General features: G+C 48.2%; 1 protein-coding gene across 11 annotated transcripts in view; it reads left to right on the top strand.

Annotated features, from left to right (window-relative positions):
• Positions 1-13,817, top strand: part of MSI2 (musashi RNA binding protein 2) — a 375,584-nt gene extending 361,767 nt beyond the window's left edge. For 3 of the 11 annotated variants that reach the window (XM_053910684.2, XM_053910681.2, XM_045182302.3), the window contains 3 exons: positions 4,221-4,429; positions 6,215-6,287; positions 8,646-13,817. In XM_053910684.2, the coding sequence (XP_053766659.1) occupies positions 4,221-4,429; positions 6,215-6,256 (251 nt within the window). In that variant the 3' untranslated portion in view covers positions 6,257-6,287; positions 8,646-13,817. The remainder of the gene's footprint in view (positions 1-4,220; positions 4,430-6,214; positions 6,288-8,645) is intronic. The other 8 variants (XM_053910679.2, XM_053910677.1, XM_053910687.2 and 5 more) reach the window with 4 other exon arrangements.
• The last annotated feature ends 9,075 nt before the right edge of the window (positions 13,818-22,892 follow it).

Below are 22,892 nucleotides of genomic sequence, written 5' to 3'. Positions count from 1 at the left end.
ACCTCAGTGAGTCTAGGTGAGGGTCTCAGCCTACGAGACAGACGTTGGTCAAGGTCTCAGGGAGAAGATCGCCTGGCTTTCCTGGGTCGGGGTGTTTTTTTTCCCCATTGGTGGTCAAGAAGCTCCTTCTCTGAGTCAATGCAAAATGCCTCCAACTGTAATGCAAACGTACTTCCTCTTGCTGTCCTCAGCGAGACGTGGTGTCCTTGCTTTCCTGCCCCGCCCCATCCTTTCTTCAAATCCAAGGTGATTAAATGGGCCAGGTGGACGAGTAGGATCCTTTTGTAAATCAGCTCCTGATTTGTATGCAAGGGAATTGTTTTTTCCTAGATGAGATTTTCCTAAATCTGCATATGGTACCTGCTTTGTTGGGCTCTGCATATACAACTGTTCTGAAAAGGGGAGTATTTGTTTTAAGTTTGGTAAGTTAACAGAACGCTTTCTCTTTTCCCCCCCGGAGAGGCAGGCGGCACTCACAGATGCAGATCTGGCGGGTGAGGGGCTGACACCAAGGTCAGGGCCGGGGTCACACTCAGGTCTTCTGACTCCAAGTCCAGTGCTCCCTCTCTCTACATCGTAGCTGCGTCCTGAACATAGAAGCTAGATGGATAAAGCACAGAGGATGCTGCTGGAGGGGGGTGAGGGGTGAGGAGGAGGAACCCGCCCAGGATTAAATCTCTGCTGTGGGTGCTGCCTAGAGCGGCTGATGGAGAAGCGACTCTCCTCCCCACAGCGAGCCCCCAGCTGGCCAGCCTGGTGCAGAGCTTGCCCCAGGCCACTTAGCACTCACAGCTTCCGCTACAGCCATGCCAAGGTGCTTGCGAGACATTGTCCTCTTCTGAGATGGGACTATTTCTAAATCCCACCGCCGTTTGTTTACTCAGCAGCATGTACTGAGATGCCTCCCTACACCCCCGCCACCCCCACCCTGCACCTGAGCAGTAGCAAGGTGCCCTTGCCCATGAAGAATGATGCTCCATGCCCTTTCCTGACCCGATCCCAGCGTGTGGGACCGTTTCTGGCCCCTCAAAATGAGTCTTGTTGCTTGGGAAGGGGCCCTCCACCAAGACAGAACACGGAGGGCAACTGCTCAGAAAGCACCCTCAGCTCAGAGGTCGTCATAGCTTGGAGGGAGAGGGGAACAGCCTCTGAGGAGCTGGCCTGTCAGGTGGCAGTCCCCAGTGTCTCCCGAGCAGCCAGCACAGTTTGTTATGAGCCTTTCCAGAGAGGCACGGGTTTCCAGATGGCTTGTTTGGGAACCTCTAATGTGTTTTCTGGAGCCTGGGTCTTCTGCCCCCGGAGAGAGAAAGGGGGAATTGTTGGCTGGAACACAGGCACGTCTCCTCCATGACCCCAGCCATTGACAGGGCAGCTTCCACCGCCCAGAAGCCTGGAGAAAGGGGGCCAGCCCAGAACTGGCTGCTGCTTGCCTGCGACTGCGCCCTCTGGTGGGGACCCACAGCCTAACCTTTCGCCTCCGGCTGGGGAACACCTACAAAATGACTTTGAGCTGGGGCCAGGCATTGTGAAGAGCAGCTGTGTGTGATAAGAGGGGACTGGAGGTTTTTAAGCTGCATTCTATTCAGTGCCTTCTCCACAGTGATTTCAGAGTGGTTTGTTGGAAGACGAGTAAGCAGGGGTGGGCAACTCTGGCCTAAGAAGAGCTTTTTATTGTGAAATTTTCTTCAGACTGACTCTTAAGCTACAGACCTGGGCACGCAGGGCTGGGAGAGGTAGCCAGGGATGGGCAGGGTACCACCAGCCCTCTTGCCCTCCCAGCCTGTGGAGGGGCCATTTCTGCACCACATCCTCCCGTGGGCATGCCGCGTCCTGCCTCTGAGGCTGCGTCTGCTGGCCGGATTAGTCTCTGGGTGGTCCTCCCCTGCTGGAAGGCACCAGGACCAAAAGCTCCAAGCTCCCCAGCCCAGCTTCGACATCGGTGGGCCTGCCCACCGTCTTCCTAGATCCTCGTCTGGCCAGAGGAGAAAGAAGCCAAAAAAACCTGTCAACCATTGTGGCCTCCCCACCCCCTGAAACAGAACAGACTAGTTACTTCTTAGTTACTTTGTCCCAGGCAGGGGCGGGTGGTTGGGGGGGGTCAGCTGCCCAGGTGAACCAGGAGTCCACTGTCTGAGCTTCCTTCATTTTCCCTAGCCCAGAGGAAAAAAGTGTGTTAGACCAAGATAAGTCCGCCTTTTGAACATCTCGGCTTGATATTTGCCTCCATGAGTGAGAAAGGCCAAATGTTATCTGCAAGCTTAATCTTCTATATTCAAAAACCACGTCCCTTTGGTCTGCCAGAGCATTCCCAAATCAGCCACTTATTTGCTCTAAGCCTCTGTGATTTTTCTTCTCTTTAACCTGTTCTTTTCATCAGCCAGTTTATGCATCTCTCGGCTACAGCTTCCAAGGGGTCTCGCCTTGGGGTCTCCTGCCCCAGAGGGCATCCCAGGTAGCAGCTTCCCTTGTCTCTGCTGAGTCAGGAGCCCAGCCCAGTTTGGTTTGGTCTCTTTTGCATCTTCTTGTCCCATCTCAGTCTCCTACCAGCCTGGCTTGGGTGCACGGTCCATCTCTTCCCATCCCTGCGACAAGTGGAGAACAATCAATTCACTTCTGACTCTTCAGGACCCACCAAAAGTGGGGGGCTGCAACCCTAAGCCCCTAGGGCAAGGCTATGGCCAGGAGCGGAGTTGCTCATTGTTCTTTCCTTCTGCCATGGAAGGCAGCTGGTCACAGGGCAGAGAGGGAAGTGCTGAGGGGGGAGAAGGGAGAAGGTGGTTGCGAAGAGCCACCCCGTGGAGCCCAGAAGGGGCCAGCCCCAGGCTCACTTTGAGCTTTAAAAATCAATGAGAACTTACTTTTGCAATTTAAAAAAATGTGTGTTTTCCATTCTGGAAAAGAAAATGTTTAAGCTACTAAAGGCACATGAAGATGAGACTAAATTAACCTGGTTGGCAGCTGTGGCTCCCACTGGGGAGGAAATAATGGGACGTGGGGGGGGTTAAGGGTGGAGGACCCAGGCTGTGTCTCCTCCTGCTGCCCTGCTCCCCACCACTGTGGGGGTCAGTGGGCGTGAAGTCCCCACTCGCTGTAGCAAAGGTACATTCCTAGCTCTTTTTCTCGGTCTGGAGTTTATATCTGAAGATGCAATAGGAAGACTAATAGGAAGCAGGTATTTTGGTCAGATATGCTTTAGCAATAAATTGGTTCAGTCAGTATGCTTTGCATTCATATTTCTTTGTCTTTTTTTTCTTAAACAAAAGGAAAAAAAAAGTTTAAATCCCCCCTTTCCTTCTACTGCAGGAGGTGAGTGTGTGGGTGTCCTATGGAATATCATTGACATTCACCCAGCTTCGGCCCCAGCCTCCAGATTTGCCATCCCCACCCCATCCCCTCTCTCCATCCCCTGCTCTCCACCCCAAAAGGGAACCCTCTGCCACCATCATTATGGTTCTGTCAAGATGCCCAAATTTTCCATGACATATCCCATCCTCCGACCACGTTCAGTGTGGACGACTTTCATGCAGGGATATAAATGGGAGGGGGGAGGGGAGGGAGTAGCCAGTGGGGAGGGGGGAGTGGTCTTGGGGGAGGGGGGTGCTGGAGAATGGAGATCTTTTTTGTCCTTTTTTTTAAAAAAAAAAAAAAAACAAATTTGTCATTTAATGGATCCAAAGACAAACAAAAAAGAAAAAGTGAAACAAACAAACAAATCAAAAATCCCATCCCCAAAGATTTTTTTTCCTCGACACAAATTGCTTTGTTTCTGGTCACGTTTTAATATCAATATTAACACAATGTGTAGTCTAAAACTAGTTCCTTTGTAGTTTGCATGGGATGTGAATGCTGTCTCAACGTGCCCAGATCTAGACAAGACTGCATGAGCATCGGTTCAGATGTGAACAGAAGTCTCTCTCTCTCTCTCTCTTCCATATATATCTCTATTTCTATTGTGATAACTTGGTGGGCAGTGAAGCACCTCCGGTTGGTTGCCGTAGTGTGTTGAATGATTGTTTTTTTATTCTCTATATTTTTGGAGCTCCAAGCTTCTTAGTAGTAGCCTGGGCTGAGTATTCTTGAGTCCCTGCTGATGTTTTCGCATGGCCTTGGTTGAGTGTTAGAAGTTGGGCCTCAGCTGTTTTTCTCGAGTGTTTGGCTTGTAATGACCGGTGCATGCCTGGCTTCTGGCCTCATACCCAGCTCTATTCTCTGCACACCAGTCCTGAATAGCTACAGTGCTCAACCGAATTTTGGCGCGCCCGCTTCCCCGGCAGGCTCCAACCCGGCGCGGCCCGGAGGCTTCCCGGGGGCCAACAGCCCAGGACCTGTCGCCGATCTCTACGGCCCTGCCAGCCAGGACTCCGGAGTGGGGAATTACATAAGTGCGGCCAGCCCACAGCCGGGCTCCGGCTTCGGCCACGGCATAGCTGTAAGTACCTGCCTTCCTCTGTCCTCCTGCCTCCTCCTTGCCCATCGTCTGTGGCCCATGGGGAGGGTGTGCCAGGAAAGCCCAGAGTTGGGAGCCAAGGAGAGGGCAGTGGGTACCCATCCACATCGCTTCAGCCACCTAGGGCTGAAGTTCCTCTGTTTGGATGTTACCTGGGCTCCTGTGGGCCAGGCCACGTGATTGAGCGGAAGGAGTGTGGGCAGGGCAGGTTCAGAGCACCCACTCCCTCACCTTCAGCTCATGCAACCTTGAGCCACATAGGTGGGCATTGTGCACCCCTCACTTCCCTGGCTGCGAAACAAAAATAAGTATGCCTCTCTCAAAAGACTGTGAGAAAGAATGGAAATAGAATATGTCGCCTGGTGGCACATAGTAGGTCCTCAGTATCAGCCCATGATCCTTGATCTCTGCCTTGTGGAGACTACCACGTGGGCTGGGACCTCAGAGCCGCAGAGCCCCTCGCTCAGGACAGCAACCTTAGTGGGTAGAGGCCCCAGCCTAAGGACCAGTGGCTGGTCCTAGGGTGTGGGGTGGGGTGCAAGCCCCCTCCCAAGGAGATTTCCTTGGCTAATGTTTCCTAGCTTGCAGGTTCCAAGTAAGTTCCCGTTTGAGTTCTTTAGCTGTGCCCTGCCCCCCAAGGCCAGATGCATTTGATATTTGTAATGCTCTGTGGTTCTATAATCTGACTAATCCAGGCCATAGAAATTTGCTTAACAGATTTGCATGCTGTTTTCAGATTGTATTGTTCTTTCCCCTCCCGGTGTGTGTGAGCATGAATGTGCCTGAGCCCACTCGCTCGCTGTTCCTTCCATTTGGGAAACAAATTCGGCCCACCTCTGCCCAGGCCGACCTCAGCACTTTGGAGGCAGTTTGGCTTTCAGCTAAGATGGGAGTGTCTGCTGTCTCAGGTCCTGTGCTTGTCGCGAGAGCCCTGCCTCGGGGGCTGCGCTGGGGAGAACAGAGCAAGTGCAGACAGCCTGGGGCACCAAGGCCCCTGGGTTCCTGCCCCCTGGGCTGGAACACACACACACACACACACACACACACACACACACACACACACACATGCTCTCACTCCCACCTACCAGCCCTGACCTCTGCCATCTGGATCCTTGTTCAAGTCCACTCCCGAGCCAGTATCACTTCAGTCAGTAGGCTGATGAGGCAGATCCCCTCCGGTCGCTGCAGTACCAAATCCAGTCAATGACGACACAGCTGAGGGCTGCATCAGTTTGGGAGACCATCTATCACCATGGAGAGCACAACTCATTTCCATTTGCAGCGCCTGGAAACACAGGCCCTATGTGTTCTTGAAAACCTGGGTCTTTGACCTGTGAGCTGCGATGGTTCCCAGAAATGACCACGCCGCATCACGGTTTGCCTGCACAGGGCTTGCTTTCTCCCCAGCTGGAGCCCTGGGGACTGTGGACAGAGGCACTGTTATCTTAGCCCTCCAGGGCTTCAGGGCAACAGTGCCCCTCATTTTGGGCATGAGCCCCTCCCCTTTCCCATCACCCACCCACCCCTCTGAATCTGGCTCTCAATTTTTCCCCTGGGCACGAAGACAGGCTTGGGGTGGGAAGTGGGGGCTGGGAGGTTCGGAGCTGGAGAGGGTGCCGTCCTGGCCCCTCATGGCACGGTGTCTCAGAATTACATATTCATGCTGGCAACCACAGGCTAGTCCTAGACATAATTTCCTCTCCCAGAATGTGACAATCTGTTCCCATGTATAGCGTGCTGATGACCTTAACAATTGTGCAATTTTAGGGACCTTTGATTGCAACGGCCTTTACAAATGGATACCATTGAGCAGGTGCTTTCGTTGCCATCTCACTCTGAGGTATTACCTTCTCTGCCCTACATCTCCGCCCTGCCAGGCGCGTCCCTGCGTGCGCGCGCACCGGGCACGCCGTGCGCACGGCCCCGGTCTCATCACATCAGTCTCTCCTCTTTCTGGACCCCTTCTCAGGGGGGCGGGGGCAAAAAGAAATCCACTCTTTTCACTCTCTCGTTCCTTTCTCAAGCTTTAATCATGACCCTCACTTGTTTTGGGTTTTGTTTTGTTTTTTTACTGTCTTTTTTTTCTCGGTTTGGTTCTTTTGATTCCTTTTCTTTATCTTCCCCACCCCTCATCTTTCTTTGTCTTGAAATACAATCAAGAGTGTGGGAAACTGGAAGGAGATCGAGGGTTGTGCCCATCCCAGGGGGACGGAGGCTGGGAAATGCTGGGCTTGCGACAGGGCTGGAGGCGGAGCCAGGCCTCCCCTCAGGGTCTGGTGAGCCGATCTGGAGGGACGCTGGGCCTCTCAGCTCCCCAGAGCTCCCTGGATTCAGCCAATGGGCTTCCTGCCGTCTAACAGCCAGACTGCATCTTTTAGTGAAAAGAAAACATTTTTGCCAGTAACTACTGAGTAATTATCCAGATTACCGCTCGAAAAGCAAATTGAATTAACGATATCACCTGCATAACGTGGATTTGGATCCCTGCCAGTTTCCTAACCTTTTAAACTGAGCTCAAGTTAATTAAACATTTTTAAAATCACTTTGGGCTACGGAAGGGGTGGAGTGGAGGACAGGGCGGTTGGGGCAGCCAGTGAGGAGCCCCTCGTCATGTTCTCATTGGAAAATGAGTATGTGTCATTCTCGGAAAGGCACAGGAGTGAGAGGGGCTCTCTTGCAACAGCTACAGTGTGTCCTGTGATAGGTTAGTGCTGGGGGTTGAATCGCGGGTGTGTCTCTGGCAGAGGGAGGGTGAAAGCGAAGCCTGGAAAGGGGTCCCACTCAGAAAATACCAGCTGGGGCCTGAGCGCCTGTCACTCTGGGAGTTGGGACTGAGGAGAAACCAGGCTGGAGACGGGGTTTGCCACTTTGGTTTGTAGTCCGCAGGAGACCTCTCTTGTGGAAGGGGGCCCAAGTTGAGTTGAGCTCCATAAATACCTCTTTTGGATTTCTCTAATGTTGCTGCTAAGGAATCCCCTCAACTAACTCAACTACCTCTCTTAACCCAATAAACCCGTGTGTGGATTCCCCCCACCCCTTGCCTCCACTGCCCTTCCAGCCCTGGCCCAGTCGTCGCTGGCTGGGGCCAGAGGCCACTAACAGTTTGAAGGAGAGCTACTCACTGCTAACTAAGCCGGGGTTAGGGCCCCGGGGGACATCAGGCTCTCAGAGAACAAGGCAGACTGAGAGGTGCAGGAACATTGGGGATGGAAGGTGGCTCCCGCCCTTTGCACAGTGACATAATGAGGGACTGCAGGTGCGGCAGATTCTGGGACTGCCATGGCTCCCACCCACCCTCTCTGGAAAATGAGGGTGGTATAGGGCTTCGGGCCACAGCCCTGTGCCCTGCGAAGCCACTGCAGCCTTTCCATGCGGGCAGGGGAGGGGCAAGGCTGCGCCCGGCCCACCCTCCTTCATCCAGCTCTGGGACTCAGTTTCCTCAGAAGGATGAAAAAACCAAGAAAGTGCAGCTCACTCCCCAGCCCCTCCAGAATGGATTAAGTGAGCTGATTGAGACACATGGCCACACCAAAACACACACTTCAGTGCCACGTGTCACCGAGGGGCCCGGGCTCACAGGCAACTCAGGAAGACGCAGGTAGCAAATCTGTAACTCCTGGGCCTGTTTTTATTTCCAATAACCAAAGCTGGTTATTTGTTGTGGGCGTTTCACTAAGTGTCTGAACCCTGACTCCTTAGTATGCAATATGATAATTTTTTAGCGGAAATTTGCCTTTTCAGTTATTGACCATCCCTGATGCGTATCTCACAAAGGCAGACTTTTTAAAAGAACATTTTGGTCTCGAGAGCAGAAGCTTAACCAGAGAAAGCATTGCTGGTCAATGTGCGGTCCACCCATCTAGCCAAAAGCCCTGCACGACCCCCTTTGCTGGCCACATTTCCTGCCGAGACCTCAAGGATCCGACAGTACTGTATCAAGGCAGCCGCCCTCTCCACACACACCCCCCCCCCCACCGCCTCAGGTGTGGCTTAGATGTCAGATTTCCCAAGCTGCACCCCCAGCAAGCTGCTAGCCAGGCCGAGTCGCACATGCTCAGTAGCCCTACATAGTCATAGTTAGAAAGCATGAGTTGAAAAGCTGGAATAAGTAGTACACTTGCCTCACGCTTCTTCTTTCTCCTCCCACCCCCTTCCTGTACGTTCTCTCCCGGGCACCCCGACCTGCTGTGCCCTGCAGAGCATCCCTGGATGTCCAGGCAAGACTGGGCGAAGTTTCTGAGTGGCCCTTTGTTTAGGTGATGTCATCGGACCTGGACCCCCGCCAGCCTCACTCCCCATCCCGACCAGAGATGGCTCACTTCGGATCGAGGGTTGACTACATCTCATCATCTCGCGGATCTGCTGTAATATAAGACAACAGCTTTTAACTGTGTATATAACCCATGATTTTGGTTTTGCTTTGTTTTTGTTTTTCTTGATGGTTTCCCTTCCCCTTCTCTCTTGCCCCTTCTCCTTTGAAATCTCTTTGAATCACATTTAGTAGTGATTTTGACTTAGTCCAGTAGTCATATAGCTTTAATATCTAGTTAAAAGCTAACCATAGTATAATTGTTATATTAAGGTATTATTTTTTTCTTTTAAAAAAACCTTTTTTTTTGCTCGTTTTGATTCTGTTCTCACTTTTAAAGGATGCTGAGATGGTAATATTACTCTCAATATTTTGGTACCAATTCCGAGACTGTGTGGATTTTCAAGTGCGACCGGAGCACACCAGGAGGCGCAGTTGTGACGCGTGGAGGGGAGGTGGGCTTCACCGCCCTGCTTTGCGTTGTGTAAGAAGTGAGAGGTAGTAGGCTAATAACAGACTATAGCAGTCCTTCTTTTTGTGATGTCTCTTTGTTAACCTAAGTATATCTATTTTCGGCAATAAGGTAAGGACGACCATGTTTCGCGTGTCCTCCTTTTCTATAAGTGCTTTTTTTCTGTTGAAAGAGGTGATATTATAAGGTTTTTTGAAATTGTGAATTCTAAAAAAAAAGAAATGTTGTAAATACAATTCCATTAACTACATAGAAACTATTAAGAAAGAGAGAATCAAAAATATTTTTGTGAGGGAGTCGGTCCCAGGCAGTGTGATGCTCTGTGGAAGGAGGAGGGAAAGGAACGCGAACCGAGTGAGTCGCTGAGGCTGAGGACCACCCGGCTGCCAGGACGACCCCGGGAGACGTTAGAACACTGCTGAGCTCCTTTCGTCTGTGTGATAGACCTAACACTCTCTTAGCGTCATACCAGCGTACTAACCTCCCGTCTGTGCACAGCTTCCAATGTTACCGTCTAGTTAGATTTTTATTTAAAATATGAAAAACTGCTTTTCCCAAGACTTTTTTAAAAACAAAGCTACAATTTTAATATTTAACATATTTAAAGTTTCAAAGCACACCTGTTTGGCTTGGGTAGGGAGGGGTGGGGAGACATCCTTTTTTCAGTCTTAATTTTTAAATATTTGATCATTTTCTATTGTCCAATCATTTCAGCACCTCCTAAGGTCCCTAGGACCCTTTGCCTCTCTTCTCCCCTTGCCCCTCACCTGCCCCCAGCTCTGGGGGCCCCCAGGCCAGGAGCGGATAAGCCTGCATCAATGAAACCTTTTCTCCATTCACTTTCTATTTACAAATTAGGAAAGCAACCTTTTGGTTTATATATTATTTTTAATACCTCAGTGCTGCACGTATCACCAGAGAGGCTATGGAAGAATTTTTTGTTTTAATTTATTGTAGATGTAAACAGAATTTTAAAAATAAAAAGTATAAACATCACTGCACTGTGACTGGTGGGAAAAACTGACAGTTTCCTGTTTGCACATGTTAACATTTGGCTGTTATAATATATGGTCCTCGGTTGGGGAAAGATACTTATGATGAAGGATATTTTTTAATTTAACTTTTTTTTAATATCGGTAATAGGTCGGCAACAGCAACTAGAGAAGCACAGCTCAGTAGGTGGCATTAAAACATATTGTAGTGTGGATATATATTTTTTTTCTTTTTTAAAATGTGATATTGCCGTTTTATTAATATTTTTTAAATTGTTACGTTTATAAATTTGGTACTTAAGGCACAGCCAGTATGAGACACTGAATGCGACGTTTATTATAAAGAGCTGCTGCACTCCTATTTTTATAAATTTTACTAACAAAGTAGACTAATGTAGACAGACGTTCACAGACACGGTAGCGCAAACGCATCTTCAGACAAGAGGCTCCAAAATGCTAACTCAGAGACAGAGAGAAAAGCCTTTTTCAATCCTAATTAAACACCACCATTTAAGAATAATCATGTTCTTTGTTTTTTCCAATAAAAGATTAGGTTGTTGGGTGAGAGTTTTTTGTTTGTTTGTTTTTCTTTCTTTTCTTTTTTTTTTTTATTTCCAAAAGACCAGGTTAAGGGAAAAAAACAAAAAACAAAAAACCGGGCGCTTTTAAAATATCCCAACTTGTTCAAGTGATAAAATAACAAATAGACATTTTATTTTGAGAAAAAGAAAGAAAGAAAAAAAAAAAAGACAATAAATTCCCAGAAATCCAGTATCTAGACTAGGGAATCCGATTACCATTCGTCCATGTCGGTGATGTGTACTGTACTACCCTTCCTTTCTCTGCACCCCCATCACCTCACAGAGACCCTTTGTCGATCGCTGTCTGTTAATAATGTATAAAATGGCTATCTTGTAAGCGTGCTGTCCTGGTACTAGTGTAGTGACTTTTTTTCTTCTCTTTCTTCTAGTACATATTCATAGGTATAACGTAATTAAGGTTTAAAAATTTAGACATAGTTATTCAGATTTAGGACCAGTAAGGATAGAACTTTCTCTTATTTATGAAAAAAAAAAAATGCTAATCATTTTGGGGCAGTTTTTTCCTTTCAATTTTTTTTTGTTTTCAATTTCAAGTTCTAATTTTATTTTTCGCTGATCTGATGTGGTTTCAACTAACCCAAGGTCTCACGATGTTCAAATGCCGGCAGACTCGACGGCGTTTGGTAGATTCCCGCCCCCCCCCCCAAACTGTGAAGGGGTGTGCCATACTACCTTAAATGCTAATGCTAGATATGCAAAACTGGATTTTTTTAATTTATTTTTTAAAAGAGGGAGGCATGGTATATTAAAATGATTTTACTAAGAGAAAAACATATTTTTTTAAGAATGCTCAGAAGAAATTGATAATCTGTGTGAGTACGTTTTAGATGTTTCTAATACCTTTTGAGGAGACCCAGTAGCCCATAGCACAAATCTCGTGGAAATCCGACACGTTTTAATGTGGCTACCTAGGTTGAGGTTCACGTTAGTCCCCCCCCCCCCCCCCCCCCCCCGCCCATCTAGAAGTCCATCCGGAACGATTTGTGTAAGTTATGTTCGCACTGACGTTCGGCCTTGTCTTTGTTTCAATTAAGCTCAATGGCGAACTCGGGAACCACCTTCCGCCTTCCCTGGGGGGAGAAACCCTCTTGGCTGATGACTTTTCCCCGGAATCATAAAAGAGCCACCGGGTGACTTTCTGGCTTCCAGACCCATCTGCCTGGGACCCCCAAACTCCTCTCCTCCCAAGCAGAGGAGAGCGAGGGGCACTAGCTCCTGGACCCATTCCGGGTTCTGCCTAGACATGGAGCGGACAGGGATGACCAAGCTCTTGGTCTCCCGTCCAGGAGCTTTTGCACACCTGGTTTGTGGCCTTCCTCACACCCATCGGGAAAACCAAACAGCCTCTCACTCTGTCCCAGTCGCTCATTGGCTTGATTCGAACGAAGCCCTGACAGGCCTTTGCGTTTCTCTTCTTCCTTCATAACCGTCATCTTAATTTGAACTCGTAGCTTGGACTTTAAGGTAGCATGGCTCTGTTGCTGTCCACTTATGTCTCGCTGCACAGCAACGCACAGCCAGTGGATGTCACACACATCTTACTAGACTAGTATAAAAATCACTGGGTAATTGTTGGTTCTAATGACCTGAAAGGTGTTCCGTTTTTTTTTGTTTTCAGTTCTCTTTTTATTTGGAGGGGGGAGTCTTTTTTTTTTTTTTTTCCTTTAGTTGTTTTTCATTTGGGGATTTTGAGAAAAAAAATTGTTTGGGTTCCAAATAGAAAAACAAAACCCGTTTTGATCTTTAGTGCAAACGAGGGCTAGGGACTTAGCCACCACCACACCGCTTCATTCTGCCATTCACTCACTGCAGCAGCATCAAAAATAAAGCAATATAGTTTACTACATTTTTTTTATCGAAGGTCAGCCATGCTTTCTGTATTATATTGCATATGAAATTGTTTACAAAAGAAACACTAACTCATCCTTCTCTTTATTGGTTGGGACTGGCACGCAGGGACAGAGGGAGACTGGGGCTGGGTTGGGAGGGGAGGATTTTTTTTTTTCTTGAATGTGCTTCACCAGCCAGACTACCTTCCAAGGCAGGCAAAAGCAAGGGGGGAGCAGAGGGACAGATGCAGGCAAGCACACTGAACAGACACTGGCGGGCCCCCCGCCGCCCTTACCCTAAGCAGGAAAGAAGCGGAAGTCAGCTCAGCCCAGACCTGGGCCCAGACACTACACAAGGAAATGCTGTATGTTAAGCAATACTTTAATACTGTAATGTGTTTGTTTCCTCTTTCTTTCTTTTTTTTAACCAAAAAAAAAAAAAAAAGTAAGTAAACTAACACACAAAGAAATAGGAATAAAACCCTCTGGGGAAGCAACCTTAATCCAAACACTCGGCTCTCAAAACTATAATCAGAATGTATTGTCTCAGACAGGATTTCATTCCCAGGAGGCAGGGGCAGGAGGGGGAGGGGGATGGGGACTGCGAGACAAAAGTTCCAGAGCCTCCCTAGCAGGCACTCTGCTGCTGGACCTGTACATACTGTACCATCCCGTGTGGAATCTGTGAGTGTCCTCTTGAGTAGCGTGGGCTAGCCGATCTGCCGTTCATGGTGTGTTGTAAACTCGGAATTCCATATGTAATAGGATGCAAGTCTAAGCGTTTCATGTGGACATCAATGTATCTAAATAAAACTTTCCCTAGCACTGTGGCTGACCTCACCCTTACTTTTATACTTTAGTATGAAACTGATGACAACTTTGGTAGTGAGTATTTTTTTTATATATATACATATATATGTATCTATATCTATATATATCTCAAGCATCTTTCAGGTCTTTGTGTGTGGCTTTCTTAAAGCCCTGTTGTAAAAAATTACTGTGTGGATGGCAGTCTCTCACATCACAGATGTGGAAAGTATAATTTTATATTTGTATTTTCAAATAAATAAGTTTGTGAAAGGTTTCCATCCTCTACTGTGGTCCAGAAATCAATGTGTTTGTCTGACAAAAAAAAAAATAAAATAAAATAAACTGTTTTGAACAGAGTGGTTTGGTGTTCTTTCACTTGCAAAGTCAGGGAGAGCTGCGTTTGCTCAGGGGCTGGGGGTATCGCCAGTAACGCCTGCCTCCCCTCACCCCGCAGCAAGAATGGGGGTCACTGGGCCTCTGACAGAGAAGCAGCCCTTTCCCTGTCCCCAAGGAACTTACGGGACTTTTGTTTTTAAGTCCTCACCCGAGGATATTTTTAGTGATTTTAGAGAGAGAGGAAAGCAGACTGAGAGAGGAAGAAACATCACTGACCAGGATCGAACCTGCAACCTTTTGATGCGGAGGATGATGCTCCAGCAAACGGAGCCACCCCAGCCAGCACACGGGACTGTTTTGATGAAGTGATGTGAGCAGGCCAGAGCAGAAGGCAAAGGGCCTGTGAGATCACAGGACTCAGATGGTAGAAAGTGTGCCGAAGGAGCTCAGTGGCTCTCTCGGGGTTGCTGGCCTCCGCTCGTTATCCACAGCCCGGTGGAGAAGGCACCTAGCCCAATACCATGACCCTTGAGTAGGGGTCTGAAAGGGTATCAGGAAGCCCAGCCTACCCTCAAGGAGTTTAAAGTTTTGCTTAATGGAAAGAATTTTATAGAATCACACAATTGAAGGTGTAGAAAGAGATCATCTATGATACTTCCACTTTCTGGCTATCAAATAAGTGAGAGGAGAGAAAACAATCGAGACACGGTTTGTAGAGGGCAAGCCCCGAGACCTACCTGGTGGTAGCAGTCAAGCCGTTATCTGAACCAGAGATTCCTTGGCTTCTAAGCTCTGGAGACAATGAGCCAGGCTGAGCAGTTTATAAGGGGTGAAGTGTGGCCTCCTTGGGTCTCCCCTCCAGTTTCCTGTCCCCTGCCTATTCCAGCTTTATTTTATGGGCATTTCTGCTACACGGAGGGCCATATATATATCTTAAGTGTTTAGAAAAAACAAAACCCACTTAAATGATAAGGCTGAAAATAAAGGGGTGGCGAAGAAAAAATACGCAAAACGACTGAAATGTCAACATCAGATAGGGTGGACTTTAACAGTGAAGCCCACTCAGCGGGACGTTCTGTAATGACAAAAGACATGATGCATTCTGAGGGCGTAGACGTGATAAACCCTATGCCTCAATTAACGGAACTAAACAAGTCAGAAACTTACAATTTCAAAGAGAACTTGAAAACAATTAAAATACAATTATAGACTTCAATGTACTTCTCAGAACTAGACATGTTTAATAGACAAAGCTAAAGACAAGAATTGAATAATGCAATTAATAAGTGACCATCAGACTATACATAGAATCTTTAGATCGATAACATTTTTTGTAGTATATCCATGAACATACAAAAATCAATCCAATACTTGGAAAAAATGATAAGTATTAATTAGTAATGATTAATTACTGAATAATAGCAATTATACTCATGGATTCAAACAAGTAGCAATTTTGTAGTCCATGTTACATTACAATCAATGAAATCAGAAATAATTAAAATGTGGCTATAACCATTATAATTGCACAGAAATTAAAAACCAATTCTGTACGTCCTTGGATCAAAGAGGAAAGTTTAAAAAATACAAATTGTCTAGAAACCAACAAAAAGCACATGTTATACCTGAACCTGTAACATACAGCAAAAGCTATAAAATGTATAGCTTTAAATGTCTTTGATGGAAAAAAAAACGTTTTTGCAGCAAAAGAACTTATGCGTCTTGAGGTATCAAACAGCACCTAAATTAGAAAGAAGTTGATAGAAGCTGGATTTTTAAAAATAACTAAAAAAATATGCAAATCACCCCAAATAATGGGGGAAAGAGCAAAAAATACAATATAAGGAACAAGAAAGGAGACATAACCACAGGTAACAGAAAGAAAAGAATTAATACTCAATGGCAATAAATCTAAAAAGTTACAAGAATCAGAAAATTTTCTACCAAATATCAATTGCTAAAACTGGTAAGAAGTGGAAACTAGAATAAACTTACTACCACAAAAGATATTGAAAGGGTAATAAAGATCTAATATCGAACAATAGACTGTGTACAGCCCTGGCTGGGAGGATCAGTTAGTTGGAGCACGGTCCCATGCAGCAAAAGGTTGCAGGTTGGATTCCCGGTCAGGGCACATACCTAGGTTGTGTGTATGGGAAGCAACCGATTGATGTTTCTCTCCCTTCCTCTCTCTAAAAATTAATGTTAAAAATAATCTGAAAAAATGGAAAGATGGCATTCTTTTTTTTAAACCTCACCCAAGGATGTGTTCATTGATGAGAGAGAGAGAGACAGGGAAAGAAACATTGATCAGGTGCCTCCTGCACGTGTCCTGACCAGGGATCAAACCCGCAACCCCTTGGTGCAGGAGATGATGCTCCAACCAACTAAGCCCCCCGGCCAGGGCAAGATCACATTCTTGAACAGAAAGATCTAATCATAAATGTCTGTGCTCCCAAATTTTACGTATACTATATATAAAACAATTCCAAATAAAAATCCTCATGGGTTTCACTGAATGATTTAAATAAATACTCAGGTTATGTAAAAGAAGAAATGCCCTTAAAATAGCAAGAAAAGTATTAAAAAAGATTATAAAGGTTATCAGTATTACCAGATGTCGAGACTTACCTAAGTTGCTTTGCTCTGATCAGTGTGGCAGAGGTATAGAAAAACTCAAATGGATCAGCGGGAGAGAATAAATCATCTGGAAATAGAAAAATAAGAATTTAATATTGTATGGTAAATGTATTGAGTAACTTAATTTCATTGAAAAAGGGTGGATTACTTAATACATGGTACAAGTACCTAACTGGCTTTCCAACTAGAGAAAAATAAAAGCTGACTTCCAACCTACATTAGTCATAAAAATAAATTCCAGGCAAATTAAGAATGTAAATGTAAAACAATAAATTTCTTGCAAGAAAAATCTATGCCATTCATGTGTAATTGGCATTTTTAGCTAAAGTCAGAAAACCAGAAGCCGTAAAGGAATATATCTATCATAAAAATATTATAACACTGAAAAACTTCAATTCTTCACATGGCAAGGAAACTTGAACTTAAGAAAAATCAGTGGCAGGTGGTAGGTTGATGAAGGGGGAAGGGGAACGTTCATCATGCAAAGGACCAAGGTCATAATATACACAGAGCTCTTACGAACTGACGGGACAGAGGCAGCCCAGCAGACCAGCGGGTGAAGGATAGGAACAGGTGATTCGTGGGAGAGCCGGTCCAAATGGCTCCAAGTATGAAACGTGGAAGCATGCTCAAATGCACACACAAAGAAAGTGGGAAATAAAAGGTCAAGCAACACTCATCCGTCTGGCAGAGCGTGCAAAGCGCTGTGTTGCCTGCTCCCACAAGGGAAAGGGTGCCCATCTATCGCTGCCCAAACCGTGGCGTTCTGGTCGTTTTGGGAAAGCTTGTCTAGTATCTTGAGGGTCTTTCCCCGTCTCTTCCTCATCAGTATGGTTTGAGACTGCCTGAGCAGAAGTGCATTTGTGAGAGCTTTCCCACCTTCAGTCTTGTCACAGGAAGAAAGGACTAAATGCTATTTTCTGAATGTTTTGTAGTCTCCTTCCCTCAAGTCTAAGGAGTATGTCCACATGCCAAGCTTTCTCTGCTTTAGCTATTGTGTCCTAAAACATTATGAAGACCCTTTCCTCAAGATTCTTTTCACTTCTAGTTAGCCAGTCCATTTTTCACTGGTGATCAGAATTGATTTCAGCGAGGCCAGACTGGTCATTTCCTCCACCCCCTGGGAGATTAAATTGATGGGCAAGGAGAAAGCAACAGTTGGAATGGACGGTTCTTTGAGAGCATGCATCCCTTGTCTGCAGACGCCCTCTGCCAACCCTCCAAAGGTGAAGGGGAACCAGGGAGTCCCCCAGGGGAGGGTCAGGAGCCTGTGGCTATACCAAGCAGCCTGGAGCTCCCGCTGCCCTTGCCACCCCTCCCGTGGGGCTGGGTTTAATTGCTATGACATATCGACGGTCACTCTCTGAGGAGGGAGCCAGCAAGCCAGCCCGCAGCATCCCAGCTCAGCAATCACCGCCGATTAAAAACTAGTTACAAAGCAATGAAGATGGAATCCTGCATTAACCAAATGACCCTGTCCATGGCCAAGCCCAGACAAATGGCAGTGATTATGAGAGCATCACTTACAACGTGGGCAAACATTAATGGCCGTTTGGATTTCTGGGAGATTTACGGAGCAAATCTGGACGGGACTCCCGCTTTGCTTCCGGTACAGATGTGCCTGTATTTATGCGTTTCTGTGGACTCACGGCCTGCCCAGAGTGGTCCAGCTCTGCTGGGCTTTTAGGAGGGTCTAATCTGAATACACTGGCTTCTGTAACATTGCAATTTATTATATCGTCAGCTACACATAAGGCTGAAACCATCCTGAATGTAATTTCATCTTTCTTTAATGATTCAAAAGCCACTTTGAAGTCTTGCGTTAATCAGAGTCATGGTTATGAATATCAGAACATGATATTGAAGAAGTATAAAAGTGCCCATAAAAGAATTAGGGGAAAGAGATTATGGAACACGGCATGTCGTGGAGAGTCCTGTGTGTTGGAGGCAGGAGTGAGAACAGTGAGACAGAGGCCTACCCTGCCCGATGCTGGTGTCACCACCTTCAGTGAATGGCCCTAAAGCCTTTCCCCCTGGCCCCGCCTACTCCTGCACCTCCCAAGGAGAGTTTGTGTCTCAGTTGTGCAGACTTGGAGTGAGGGGGAGACTCGTCCAGCCCAGGAAAGGCCCCAGAGCCCAAGACATGGTCCCTCTTAATAGGTGAAAGAGAAATGAACAGAGATGTAAGACAAGGGCTGGTGAAAGCTGAGCTCAGGAGAACGTGGGGAACATTCGTGGGCAGCCGCCATGATTGCGAAGACTGTGCTGGTGTGCATGTGTGAACGTGTGTGCATGTGTGTGTGCATGTGCATGTGTGTGCGTGTGTACCTGTGTACGGAATGAAGGTAACAGCACCTGCCTCATCAGGTGGTCGTAAGATCTAAGAAGCCCACCATGCTCTCTCTCTTTCTCATGAAAGAAAGGTTAAATAGAATCACCGTCTGGGATTTTTGTGAAACACTTCAGGGAAGATTGAAATTGCCTTTCAATAATTTGGGGCCATAGGTATTTCCTTGAACACAACCCCATGTGGAAACAGGGGCAAGAAGCAAGAAGGCCTGGCTTTTACGGTTTTTATAACTGTGATTTAGGACCAGAGACCCTCCTCCCAGGCCCCCGGAGGTGATACCCAGCAGCAGGGTCAGGTAGCTGGTGCTGGCCCGTCTGGGGAGTCAGCTGGAGACCACCCGAAGCCGCTGCCTCGGCACCCCCCCCTCGCTCACCTGGACCCTGGAGGAAAAGAAGGTGCTAGATCGTTGGGGCAGGTGCAGGGCAACGGGCAGCTCCTGCAGCCCTAAGGAGTAAAAAACCAAGTTGCTCGGAGTCTGAGTCACAGGGGCAGCTGCCTTTACTGCTCCAGGAACCAGGCCTGAAAAATAGGGCTGTGCACGCCAGCAGGGTCTGGGGCTGTAAGGCAACCAGGGTGGGAATCCAAGGGCGGAGATGGCCAAGGGCTCCATTACTCTGTGAAAGTGCAGGCCAAAGCAATTTGCCAGGTTTTCACCGAAGCCCCCATCCTACCCTGCTCCACGCCTGCCTGCACCACCCCACACACCACCTGTCAATGGCCCTTGTGTTTGAAGATTTGAGGAGCTCACAGTGTGTCCCAGACTCCACTGCAGATTGGGGATCTGCCCCACGTCCCCTCATTTTTGACCCCTCGCCTGGACTACTGCAATAACCGCCCATGTCCTGCCGGCCCCAGCCGTCCCTCAACAGCTGCCAGGGTGGGCGTGCTGCACTGCAAGCCTGACGCTGTCCCTGTCCCCTTGTCAGTGGCCCCTACCCTCAGAGAGGTTCTCCACGTGGACGTTTAGCAGACCAAGGGCCAGGGCTGCAGATGCTGTAACATGTGGGGCCGTCCTGCACGAGGCCCCTGTGCCTGGGTCCCACGCAGGACATTCACATGGATGGGAAACCAATCTGTAATTATCTGGGCCTTTTGTCTAATTTTATTTGACAGTCACCTCAAAGTATTTTTTTTGCACATTTTCAATATACGAGAACTTTGCAACAGTACAACGACCACGTAAATGGAGAGAAGAGCATGCTTTGTGCCATTCAGAACTTAACTAAGTTATTCACCAACTCAGAAAATGAAGGCGTGGACAGCGATGGCCCTCGGTCAGCCTGCGCCGACGTGGCCCCTTTGAGGTGACTGCGCACGCAGGAGCGTCTGACCACTTCCTACGTCCCCCCGAATGTTTACATATTAAAACATACTATTTTACATAAACTATTTACCCTCCTTTCCTCCCTTATATTCTAGAATAAGCGTTTCACTGAAGTTTTTAGACAGCACATTTACACGTACGTTCTATTTCTCTAGATTTCCGTCCAGGCCACTAAACAGGACGCTACCCCGTGTTTTCATACACAGGGAGGCCGGGTCTGAGCGTGTTCACGGGGCTGCTGCTCAAAGCTGCTACGCAGGCTCCAGACCCTTCTAACCCATCCCAGTCCGTAGCTCCAGCCTCACTACCTACCAGCCCTTCAGCCAGGGACCCTGGACTCCAGCTACCAACAGCAATACGACGGCGTGGAAACACAGCACAGGCCCCACCATCCCTGTGGTTGATCAGCCTCCCACCCCATGCTGCCCAAAGCCACCTTGCTTCCCCCTTCTTATGCCTCTGGTGCCACGAACCACGGCAGGAGGACAGACTGGCCTCCACCCACCTGAGTCCTCACTCCCCTGCGGGAACTGGGACTCCACTGCTGGGTCCGCGAGGAAAGCACACGGGGAAGCGAGTGCTGTTCTGGGAAGGCCTTGAGTGTGTGATAGGTATATAGTGTGTATGATTCCATTTGGTAGCTGCACTCTTCTTGGTAACAAATTGCCTTAAAATTAGAGGGACCCCAGAGAGTCACATGCTCAGGCTGAGTCACGGTGGGCTCAGGATAGAAGTGCCCCAACCCCTCCAGCTCCAGGGCCACCTTCCCCACCCAACCCCTCCATCCCCGAGTCCGTCAGCACTTGTCAACTTACTGTGGAGACAGGCCGAGTTGGCAATGACCAGTCGTCCAAGTGTCCAGTCCGCTGAGTTTGACAGATTCACTAGAAACTCGCTTCTTTTAACTGTTTAGAAAATGTTCAGCAATCCATGTCTAATGAAGCCACTTTAATGGCTGTTGAAGATCACTGTGGAGTGGAGTTACCCACTGCTTGTTTATTTCAGCCTCATCACAACAACAGGTGAGGGTGGCTGGGGCAGACAGGGGACTCTCGGGGCAAAGGCGGTTTCGGTTTCGAGTCAGCACGCAGCTCAGCCCGGTGGCCCAGGCTGGACAAAGACTGAAATGCACACCCAGTGGAGATGGGTGTGGGCTGGGAGCTGAAGGCACAGAGTGAAGAGAACGCTGAAAAGAGGCGTCTTAAGACCCCAGAGCTCTGGTGCTCGGCTCCCCGCAGCCCTGTGGAGCCTGCCCATCCACCCCGCTCAGATGAGTTGGCTACAACCACATGTCAGAGCTTTATTACAAACTTGGAACAAAGGAGCTACTTCCATGAAAGCCAGTTCTGAGATCTCTTCCGTGGTGGGCACATTTGGAGCAGAAGAAGGGCATCTGGTCAGGGTGGAGGGAGAGCTGAGCCGGCAGATGTAACTTCCCCACAGGGCTGCAGATCTTGCTCTGTCGACGACCAGATATGCAATGATTATCTTTCACCAAGAACTGCAGTAAAATCCATATGGAAGAGACATGTGTGAACGGGCAAACTGGGGCAATCTGGTGAGGCCGGTCTTTGGTGAGTTGGTTATGGGACATGTTGACATGAAGATGAGGCATTGTAAGGCTTTCCTGAGAGCTAGCAGATGAGGGAATCAAGATTTCTGTTGAGGAGTTAAATTATAAGATGTGGGGTGGACAGAGAGCTGCATCATTTAGCCGTGAATTGGGGCCACTGTTCCTCTCATGGGGAGAGGAAGTCTTACCAAGTAGCTTCCAGTGTTGAAGGCGGGGACAGGGCACCTGCAAGGTGGCAGTGGATGCAGGCTTTGAGGCCACAGCTTTCCAGCACTCTCGTCCTCCGCTCCCACCTTCCCCACTGAGAGACAGGTACATCAGCCTCTCTTACTGGATGCAGTCGAATACTTGCTCTATCCAGCTCCCCTTGTTCTGATTGAAAACGGGCCAAGCAACCGTTTGGGTATAAATAGTCTGGCCTTCCTGGTGGTCCTGGATGATGTCACTGAGCTGGCCCTCCATTCTGTGTGCTCTGGGTGAGAGCTGAGAAAGGTCCACTCCTGGGGTGCCAAGGAAACCAGGTGTGCGACCCTGCAGGCGGATAGGATCAAATTCCACAAGGCAGCTCATGCCTGCCTGAGGGGCCTGCCCACCTCCCCATGGAGAGGCCGCTGTCACCTGCCCCCTCACTTGGTGCAATGCCCATTTGTACCCCCGCATTTGGGGTTACACATCTGTTTCCCACCCAGCCTCAAGGCAGGTACAACTTATTCGGGTTGTGTCCCCAGTGCCTAGAACCCTGCAAACATGCAGGCCGGCTGGGAACAGCTCCTGACACAGGGAAGACCCTCAATAAAGAAGGTCAGAGTGAACGGATGGATGGACCATCTGGCCTTTGAGCCACTCGCGTGGGTGCAGCTCAGGCCCACGCCCCCTGAAGCATCTCCTGGTGCTTTGGGTCCGGCTGACTGCTTTCAGAATTCCCGTGACCTGTCTCTTGATTCTTTGTAGCTGTGAGTATCTCTCAGTCCTGTCCCATGTCTGCACCACACGGGCTTTGGAACAAGCTACCCCTGGGTCTAAAGCCACCTTTGTGACCTTGAGCAAGAACTTTTCTGTACCCTCAGCTGCTCCTTCTATTAACTGGGAACCATGCGGCCAAGGATACCACAGCCCAGGTTGGTTTTTCTATAGCCACAACAGGCTTTGTGTGAGAAAGAAAGGTCATGGAAGGTAAATATTTTTCAGAATCTTCCACCGAATGGTCC

The sequence above is a fragment of the Desmodus rotundus genome, chromosome 9 (genome assembly GCF_022682495.2).
Source record: "Desmodus rotundus isolate HL8 chromosome 9, HLdesRot8A.1, whole genome shotgun sequence".
NCBI classification, from domain to species: domain Eukaryota; kingdom Metazoa; phylum Chordata; class Mammalia; order Chiroptera; family Phyllostomidae; genus Desmodus; species Desmodus rotundus.
The sequence above is the reverse complement of the archived record's forward strand: the minus strand, read 5'-3'. Positions and strand labels throughout refer to the sequence as shown.